The 10,691-nt window shown below is 39.0% G+C and overlaps 1 protein-coding gene across 6 annotated transcripts in view; it reads left to right on the forward strand.

Annotated features, from left to right (window-relative positions):
• The window catches only part of ss18 (SS18 subunit of BAF chromatin remodeling complex), a 47,345-nt gene extending 40,986 nt beyond the window's left edge, over window positions 1-6,359 (forward strand). For 4 of the 6 annotated variants that reach the window (XM_051697764.1, XM_051697765.1, XM_051697763.1 and 1 more), the window contains 4 exons: window positions 1,745-1,822; window positions 2,390-2,512; window positions 3,427-3,557; window positions 5,533-6,359. In XM_051697764.1, coding sequence (XP_051553724.1) covers window positions 1,745-1,822; window positions 2,390-2,512; window positions 3,427-3,557; window positions 5,533-5,559 — 359 coding nt within the window. In that variant the 3' untranslated portion in view covers window positions 5,560-6,359. The remainder of the gene's footprint in view (window positions 1-1,744; window positions 1,823-2,389; window positions 2,513-3,426; window positions 3,558-5,532) is intronic. The other 2 variants (XM_051697766.1, XM_051697768.1) reach the window with 2 other exon arrangements.
• The last annotated feature ends 4,332 nt before the right edge of the window (window positions 6,360-10,691 follow it).

Here is a 10,691-nt window from a genome sequence, read left to right on the forward strand (position 1 = left end):
TTTATTTTTTTGCAGTGTATAATGGGGTGAAGACTACCCACTCTCACCTTTTTGTTCAATTCAATCCATCTTTAACTCACAAAAAAACAAACTCTCTCTTATTAATAAAGCTGCGTTTAGCCAATTTTCTTCACGATAAGAAATGCACAGTGACATATATTATGATTCAGTAAATTGCCATCGCGTTATAATCTAGCTGCATTGAACGCACGCACTCGAGGGATGAGCGTCCCCGCAACAGAGTGTACCTCAGCCGGGTGCAGTTTCAATCTCTCCCCCTTAGATCGGGCAACTCATAGAAGAGGCGCTGACCGCACAGAGAAATGCCAGTTTCCTTATTATTTTAACTTTAATAAAGCTATAACGCATTAAATAGAACTGCATTAAAAATGTAACGCCCCGGCGGGACGCTCATCCCTCGAGTGCGTGTTTCCTTTAAAGACGCTCGACACGCAAGTTTTGCTTAAGCTGAGCGTTAGTTCCGGCTCTGCTTATTCCACAACAAGTGTGCTTCTGTATTTACTTATTTTGTATTTTTGCATTATAATTCCCTCATACTTTGCGATCTACATCACCTGAAGCTGTTTGGAAAGTTTAGAGTGCGTCTGGACTGTGAGATTTGTTTTCTTCCTCTCCTCAGTCAGGTGCGAGCTGCAGTGCTGCTCTTGTGTGCAATCATTAGAGTTTCATATGATCTTATGTTATGTTAAGATCAAATGACTATTCGACAACGAACATTATTGTCGACATTGTCGATAACGTCGACTTATCGTTTCAGCCCTAGTCCGATGTGAAAACGGGAGAGTTACCAGTCCGCTTTGCATTTCATTATGACATAAGTTCCTTGAGGCTTGCCATACAAAGTTGCATTACATAATCGCCTGTCTGCGAATTATTTGATCTAACCGTGTTTATTGTGTACTTCATATTCCAATCACATTTTACTGCCCAAAAAAGGGAATTTTAAGCAAATAAAGAAATACCATGATTACCATGACACGTTTTTGTGTCGTTTTCCGTTCTTGTCATATATGAGCACTCCAAATGAACTGCGGACAAGCCGCACTCATAGCAGAGCAGTGCGTAAAGATAAACCGCTTTGAAGCGCCCTGATGCGGCACAGTTTGCAGAGGTTCACGCCAAAGTCCAGTGAAATACAAGCAAGGATTTTGATAGTTTCACTTTAATTTAACGTTTGCGTTATGTTCTTGGTTCATATATGCAGGAGGAGACGCTTCCCCCATTTCTGTGGAGATGATAGATAAAGAAACATATTTTCTATTACATGGAGAATCTGAAATGTTTTCCTTCATGCGAAATAAGGGCTTGTGGGTTTTATCGGAGAGCCTTTACATAATGTGTGAAAGTGAAGAATGTAGGACTGAAGGATTACCAAAATGCCCATCCCTAGTTAGGTTAGGGTAAGGGGTAGGGTTAGGTGGATTTTAAAAATTATTTCTGTGAAGTGCACTTTAAATTGGGTTATTGAGTTATTTTATTGCGTCATAGATCTGTCAAATTGCTCACAGCTGATAGATTCAGTATCTGTTTTTGATCTGTTACCCAGAATAAAACCTGCTCCAGAGGAGCCCACCTGAGGGTTGCAAGTTATAACCGATCCACCATTGTGGTTCCAAAATCCCAGCTTTGGCTCACACTTAGCTAAAACTTACCTGGCTAGACACCTAATCCGGCTTCGTGGTACAGGCCCCAGGTTTGTCTAAAGCCGTGTGTATGTTTTTAGGACCACCTCAGCAGTACCCCGGTCAGGATGAATACTATGCAGAACAATACAGTCATGGAGGACAGGGGGCGCCAGAGGGTACGACATCATTCCCTTGTCTCAATATCTAAGAGATGAGCGCTTGGCAACCATAAGTGTAAAACATACAGCTTCTCAAGTACTTGCAGAGAAACCTAGCATTAAAGCTAAGGCTTTAACACCAATTCTTGCATTTAATAGTGTGTTCTTGAGTTTACCTTTAGAAAGGGGAGACAACCTTTAGAGAAACTCACTGAAGTGTGTGTAGGTGAGTTTACTGCTACAGAAGCTTTTGTCAGCTGTGCAGTATAATGGAGGAAGTGTGATCGCATCAGCTTGACATGATCAGTCAAATTCAAGTGGTACCAGGAAATTCTCCACCAGAATGTCATAACTCTATGACAGCAAGTCAAGCTTCTTTAGCATTAGTGTTGCATTATGCCAGTGATGTGTTGAAGAACAGTCTTCCCAGACTAAATGTTGTGCAGGAGGACATCAGTATCGTCCATAACACAAAACGTCAGCTGGAGTTTGTGCAAACACATTCAGTACATTTTACTTAGCAGGTAGTTTTGCTTAAGTTTCATGGCTCACTCGGCTCAATGAATGTTTGTGGTGTTTCCATAGGAAACACGCAGTATGGTCAGCAGCAGGAGGCGTATCAGCAGGGTCCAGCGCAGCAGCAGGGTTACCCACCACAGCAGCAGTACACCGCACAGCAGGGTTATCCTGGACAACCACAGGGATACGGTATGAATTAGATCACTTTCACAGATTAATGTATGAAAACATCGCGTGCATCTCGAGATGTAAACTCTTTGAACCAGGCTGAGAATTTCTTTGAGAGTTCAGATTTGAATCATGTACACTCTGGCTGGCTGGTCAGAGCATCAGAGTATTTTAGCTGATAAAGACGACGAATGTGCAGTTGTTTATAAACCTGACACAGGTTTCTCAACAGGTGGACACTGATGGAGTGAAATCACTTTGTTGTGGACAATCTGTTTTAAAACAAGTGTTCATATTTAATGAAGCAAACAGAGATGTTATGATTGGTTTTCGGTTTCTAAACGACACGCTGTAACATTCAAGCACTACTAGTTTTGCAGTTTAGGGTTAATACTGCTAATGCAGGACTTCATAACCCAGGATTAAAAGCAGTGTAAACCATATGTGCAAACACATTGCCTTTTGTATATGGTGCAGTTTGTCATATTGAATTAAAAATATTTAATTTACGTGATTTGCCCATTTGAGGGGAAGGGGCTATGTAGGGACTTTCTATTAGTCTATAAATCCATGTAAACATTTTGATAAATGTCAGTTTTATGTGAAGACGTACAACAAACTCTTTGACTTAAGGCTAATCACACTTCTAAATGCAGGAATAAAGGAAAAGTTTACCCTTGCAGTGTAGGTTAGAAAACTGATGTTCTAAATTTATCAAGAATAAATAGTAATTAGCCACTTTCTTCACTGAATATCAAACGTTTGAGCTGAACATACAAATAGCTTTGTGATCTGTTTATTGAATTTTATATGTGTGTGGAGGAAGAGTAAGGTCATTGATTAATCTACTAAAGTCCAATAACAATAATAATTATTGATGTGAATTTGATTAATTGAGGATCATTTATTACAGTGTTGTGAATGTGAAATAACAGGTTCGTCTCAGGGTGCTCCAGGTCAGTACCCAAACTACCCCCAGAGTCAAGGGCAGCAGTATTCAGCCTACAGACCACCACAGCCCGGACCACCACAGGGACAGCCACAGCGCCCTTATTCATTTGACCAGGTGAAAAACATTTCCACTCACAAAACATGAACGGACTCAGCACTTCATGATGATCGATTAATCTAGAGTTTATTCATGGGCCTTACAAAGTGAATTCAAATTACACAACACATTTTTTGAGGAATAAATAATTTTCTTCTACTGAGAGGTGGCTTAATCACAAATATTGTCTATTTTAATAAGAATCAGTAATGGAGACCAATGTAACTAATTTAGTAACTAAATTACTTCAACCCTTTTAAATAAGCTTCATTATGACTGAGCTATGTGACCTGTTAAAGGGATAGTTCACCCAAAAATGAAAATTCTCTCATTATTTACTCACCCTTGTGATATCCCAGGTGTGTATGACTGACTTTCTTCACCAGAACACATTTGATGAAAAATAGAAAAATATCTTAGCTTAGTAGGTCCTAAAAATGCAATTGAATGGAGATTTCTCTTTTGAAGCACCACAAATCACAGACAGTCAGCATGAACTTCATCCATATGACTCCAGCTGTTAATGTCTTCTAAAGTGATACGATCTCTTTTGGTGTGAAAAAGATTATTTTTTATTTTGATTTTTTCACCTACATTGTACGTTGCATAGCGTGTGTGGAGGCTTCACGCCATCCACCGCGGCATCCGCGCTCAACTCGCCACGCACCCCATCGATAACGAACCACATTATAGCGACCGCGAGGAGGTTATACTTCCGTTCAGCAGCGGTATGCACGTGTGACGTAATGGTATTGGCATTTGAAACACGCAAGAACTGCTGGAAGAGCAACGCTGTTTACAAGTGAGGAGGAATGCTGTACAGTAGCTTGGTTGGTCTTGGTTTAGATCTGTATTTATGTTTCTTTACTCACAATGGTGCATTTGTGTACTTATCGGATCTGAAATCCAAATTACCGATGAAAAGCATCGTCGCTAATTTGGATTTATTTTGGATTCGTTACATGTTGCACTGTTCGCTTGCAATGTAGATGGTAAATGCACTGAAAACTATCAACGTGAAAACTAGATTGCTCCCATTAAAATCAAAGCATAGACTCAGTGTAAATAATTGATTGATTGTGTTGATAACACCGCTTCATTTATAGAACATTTGTGAGAGTGCAGAACACTGTGTGGACATCAGTGAGCTTAAACAGTGTAAAACTGCAGTGAGTGACAGCTTCAGTCATTATAATGGAAGAGTTTTAATATTGTTGCTTTGCTTTCTTTGCACAATTTATAGAAAAAAATGTATTACAGCTTACTTTGTCATGCTACTACCAATGTTAAGTTGATTTACAGTAATAAAGTAATTCATCTTAACAGTTCTCCACTTGTTTGGACGTGTAGCCTACATAAAGAATATGGCTTGAAGGTGAAAAAAATGTGTATTTAATGTAACATCTGTTAATCGACATATTTTTTTTTTTTAAAAAGGCAATAGTAGACAAGTATGTTTTTGGTTGTTTTTTTATCATAATCGTGCAACCATGTGGTTTGTAATGCAGCCTTTCTAAAATCTTGCTAATAGTTAAAGCAGTAATTTAATGCTGGTAAATTTGAACTAGGGTTACAGTATCAATAGCAAATAAGGATAGATTTGGAAAAAATTAAAAATACATTAGCATTGGGATACGTAGAAATGCTCTGTAGAATGAATGTCTCAGTCAAAAAGCCACCTCAAAAGTGTGTAACGGCTATGTTTCAGGAGGAGAGTAGTCCTCCACAATCCACTGCATGCTCCCATTCACCTATTCATTTTGGTATGGAGCACCCATTTTTCAGCATTCAGTCAATTCCTCTTGGATAAAATGTCAAAGTCTTTTTAAATATATTGTTTGACTCTGAAATACATCCCATTATGTTAGTACAATGGGTCACAAATGCTGTTTCATGTTGACAAAATACTTCAGATGTCTTAAACTAGTGAGCACATTTCAAATGTTGGAACATGAAAAACAGGATATTGACTTGTGTGTGTCTTTCCTCACAGGGTCAGTATGGAAATTACCAGCAGTAAATTCAGAGTGCTTGACTTCCAGTCGGAGTGTGTCCTGTCGTTTGCTGTGTGTGACCTAAAGGGCTTGTGCTGTCTTTTAAACTCCCTGTACATCACCTGTGAAGAGCGGAAACTTCCCCGCTCTTGCAGACTGAACTCTAAATGTGGCCACAAACTCAATAGTGATTGGCTTGATTCTCAGCACAGATGGTCTAAATGTGAATAGTCACTTCACAGCATTAGGAAAGTAAAACAGAATTTCCTGTCAACATTTATCAGCATTTTTGAGTTTCACAAAGAAGCCATCTCATAGCAGCAATGCCTTAAATGATACAGCTGCCTTATTTACAGAAAAACCAGTGAAAATAACATGCAGACACACAGCAATGCTCATAACCTACAGAATGTGTTTTGTTTCTCTAATAAAGTGCATCATGTGATTTCCAAGCCCCTTCTGCCAATATCAGAGAAGCAATAATGCTGAAGGCTGCTGAAGGAAATGTTTTTACATTTCAGGTTCAAAACCATGCTATGATGTTTAAAAGTATTTTATGCTTTATGAAATAGAGCTCAGGCTGAGTCCAGGTGTTGTCCAGTACTTAATGACTGTATTTGATCTTTTTTTTTTTTTTTTTTTTTTTGAGGCTGGGAAGTTCCATTGATGAAACCGTCTGGTACTGTAATGACTTGTATGTCAATCATGAAAATACTGCTTTGTGTGGAATGTGACCGTTATATATAGAAATAATCTTTGAAAGTGAAGTCTCATTGAAATTGTCAGACTTTGTATCAGTGGATAGCTTTTAATAAAATGTCTTTTTGCAATTTTGTTGCCTTTGACTTTTTCCTAAAAATAATACTGGCAAAAACAACCGTGCCAACATGCATTTAATAAGACATTTAACTCGTTAAACTCTGATGCATTTTTGGCAAATTTAAAAGCTCACCATTCTCGCACTGAGAACTAACTAGAAAAAAGATATTTTCTCACAATATACAGATCTGAAATGTAGATGGCGCTCTAACGTATTTTAGCCCTCACAGATTTGCTGGGCCATAGACCTTATTCACACTAGCGCCATCTTTGATTTTTAATAGGAATGACAATGAGGCTGTGAGGGATAGACTTACCATCTCTGTAGGTCACATCTGATTTTCCACAACTCATGTTGTCTGGAGTTCTTTGATAAAATATCTGTCCAAGAACATCCAGTATACAATGTTTTGTCCGCAGAATGATCCAAAAACACTTTAAACTGCAGTACAGCCCATTGAAGAGACTGTAAGTCTATCCCTCACAGCCTCGTTGTCATTATATTACAAATCAAAGATGGCCCTAGCATTAATAAGGTATATGGACCAGTAAATCTGTGAGGGTTAAAATACGTTAGAGCGCCACCTACATTTCAGATCAAACATTCGGTTTAACATGTTTTGTGTTTTATAGAAGAAAGGCCATCAAAAGGCTATTAGCAATAAATGACTTACTTTTTTGAATGTACGCACACACATAACTGAACTTGATGTGGCTCGCCTCCTGTTTTCACACTCTACCTCTGCACTGCATCACTGACTTAATAGGTGAAATACGCGTAGCCTTTGAAGCTACAATTACATTGATATTTGCATGTTATTTGTTACAGAAACTATTTTCTGTTATGTTTGGATGACAAAAAAACAATACTAGGCTTCTTTTAACATCTTTGACAGCATATAGGTCCCTTGGTGGTTGGAAACTCTATGCAACTTGCATAGTTTGAGTATAGGGAGGTCTGGCACTGCCACTATGTCTCCAACATTTCACCCTACCTATCTTAAGTAGACCACATTCCACTTTTCCTGAACAAAGGAATGAGGCACTGTGTAGCTTTGCCACACTACTGTTTTCCTTGCTGCCTATGGTCGTGCTCTCTTCCCTTCGGTAGGTAATCTAATTAAAATGGCGCTGAGCCATCTGCCAATGAATTGGTGTGATTCTATTAAGGCTTTAGTAATAGTCTCTCCTGACAGAGTTCCCATAGTGTCAGCTGCAGTGTCTTATTCCCTTATGCAGGGAACAGGAGTTTTAAACATCTTGGTTATGACTGTAACCTTGGTTCCCTGAAAGGAGGGAAGTAGTTTGGTCAGTGTCAGTAACTGACAGTATGGGAACTCCTCCCAGGAGTGATGGTCTCTTAAGCCAAATGGAATCACGCCAACTTTATTGGCAGATGGCGCTGGCACTCCACACAATATGTGTGTCATCACAAGCATATAAATCAGAAAGCAGCACCATTTCATCAGGATTTTTTGACTGAAGGAAAGAGCATCGCTCGGTCCCTTAAAGGTATAGTTCACCCAAAAATTAATAAAAAAATTCACTCATCATTTACTCACCCATATGCCATCCCAGATGGGTATGACTTTCATTCTCCTGCTGAACAAAAACGAAGATTTTTAGTACCAACATTTTGAAGCTCCAACATGCACATAAAGGCAGCATAAAAGTAACTCCAGTGGTTAAATATCTTCAGAAGCGATATGATAAATGTGGGTGAGAAACAGATCAATATTTTAGTACTTTTTTATTATCAGTCTCCACTTTCACATTCTTCTTTTTTTGTTTTTGGCAATTCACATTCTTCATGCATATCGCCACCTACTGGGCAGGTAGAAGAATTTAAAGTAAAAAAAAAAAGGCCTTAAATATTGATCTGTTTCTCATCCATACCTATCATTTCAAGTCGTCATTTTTTTTTTTTTAATTAGCGCTTTTCACAACACACATTGTCTCAAAGTGATGTGTCTATAAAAAGAAAGGTCTGTAATATCTTAAAGTTTTCATTGTGCATTTTGATAAAAATTATTGTAGATAATGCCTTAAAAATATTATTTGTCTTTAGACCCCCAGTGAGCAAGCCAAAGACGACTGTGGCTAAACAGCATGAATATAATGCCAATATTAGTTATAAACAGTATGTGTAGTACAAGTCTTGGTTTAAATTAGTACACTGAGTAGATGTTGGTGGCCAGTGTTTAAACAAAAGGATTTTGTATGAACTGTAAGATTAATGAGTAAAGTCCATCCTGAATTAACTGTGGAACTGCACATAGAAGCACTGTAATTTGTTTTATGGCTGATAAAGGCTTTAGTTGGCAATAATCTATTGCCTATGCATTCCATTTTAAGAGAGTGTAGTCCATCCTATGACCAAGATGATGCAGGCAGTGGTCAGTGAGGTGCTTTGCAGTCTGGCTGGAGGCTTGTGGCAATTAATTTCCAGTGAAGTCTATCCTGAGTCTGAGGTTCAGGCAGTGGTCAGTGAAGGACTCTTATGTCTTATGGTTGGAGTTGGCAGCAGTTCATCCACTGTGAAGTCCATTGTAATAGACTGAAGTGATGTCTGGCTGGCATATGCTGCAGTCAGTAGTCATCACTCAGCGACACATAGCAGTGGGAGTAGGACATTGGGTAGGACCGGAGTTGGATCTGGCAGGCTCTGGTATCCTCGGGATATGTATACCGAGGTTGAGAGGGAAACAAATAGAACAATATTAGCATAGATGCCATTCCCTTTAAAGCAGAGTGATATAATATGAGAAGTGTTTCCGGTTCCGGCAGACCTGACTAATGCAGCATATCTATGGGTTGAGAGATAAATTACTGTAGGTGTACGCCTGGCTGAAGAGATGAGTCTTTAGTTTAGACTTAAACTGGGAGAGTGTGTCTTTCAGAGTCCCAAACAATGCTAGGAAGGCTATTTCATAGTTTAGGAGCCAAGTAGGAAAAGGATTTACATCCTTTTGTGGATTTTGATATTCTATGCCCCTGGGTGCACATATCCACGGATATCACACTACGTTCCATCAATACTCCCATTTGTAATTAACAATCTCAAATGATGACAATATACAATTTGTATTCATTTGACCTTTTATTGACATAGTTCATTCTTCAGTTGCCAAGTTGTCTGCAAAGTTTCTGTCATTCCAGCACTCTCACTTACTTCGGGGTGGGCTGCACGTTTCCCCTGGGAGGTGCACACACCCATAGGGGCATGCATTTAAAGGGCCGGGCAAGGCAATTTCATTGCTGTTATTATAAATTATTAAGGAAAATAATTGTTTTAAATTTGATCATATTCTAAATATTCAATAATAGCCCAAGTTTGTTAAATATACAGTATATATAAGTATATACAGGTGCATCTCAATAAATTAGAATGTCGTGGAAAAGTTCATTTATTTCAGTAATCCAACTCAAACTGTGAAACTCGTGTATTAAATAAATTCAATGCACACAGACTGAAGTAGTTTAAGTCTTTGGTTCTTTTAATTGTGATGATTTTGGCTCACATTTAACAAAAACCCACCAATTCACTATCTCAAAAAATTAGAATATTTTGACATGCCAATCAGCTAATCAACTCAAAACACCTGCAAAGGTTTCCTGAGCCTTCAAAATGGTCTCTCAGTTTGGTTCACTAGGCTACACAATCATGGGGAAGACTGCTGATCTGACAGTTGTCCAGAAGACAATCATTGACACCCTTCACAAGGAGGGTAAGCCACAAACATTCATTGCCAAAGAAGCTGGCTGTTCACAGAGTGCTGTATCCAAGCATGTTAACAGAAAGTTGAGTGGAAGGAAAAAGTGTGGAAGAAAAAGATGCACAACCAACCGAGAGAACCGCAGCCTTATGATTGTCAAGCAAAATTGATTCAAGAATTTGGGTGAACTTCACAAGGAATGGACTGAGGCTGGGGTCAAGGCATCAAGAGCCACCACACACAGACGTGTCAAGGAATTTGGCTACAGTTGTCGTATTCCTCTTGTTAAGCCACTCCTGAACCACAGACAACGTCAAAGGCGTCTTACCTGGGCTAAGGAGAAGAAGAACTGGACTGTTGCCCAGTGTTCCAAAGTCCTCTTTTCAGATGAGAGCAAGTTTTGTATTTCATTTGGAAACCAAGGTCCTAGAGTCTGGAGGAAGGGTGGAGAAGCTCATAGCCCAAGTTGCTTGAAGTCCAGTGTTAAGTTTCCACAGTCTGTGATGATTTGGGGTGCAATGTCATCTGCTGGTGTTGGTCCATTGTGTTTTTTGAAAACCAAAGTCACTGCACCCATTTACCAAGAAATTTTGGAGCACTTCATGCTTCCTTCTGCTGACCAG

Source organism: Myxocyprinus asiaticus, chromosome 5 (genome assembly GCF_019703515.2).
Source record: "Myxocyprinus asiaticus isolate MX2 ecotype Aquarium Trade chromosome 5, UBuf_Myxa_2, whole genome shotgun sequence".
Lineage (NCBI taxonomy): Eukaryota > Metazoa > Chordata > Actinopteri > Cypriniformes > Catostomidae > Myxocyprinus > Myxocyprinus asiaticus.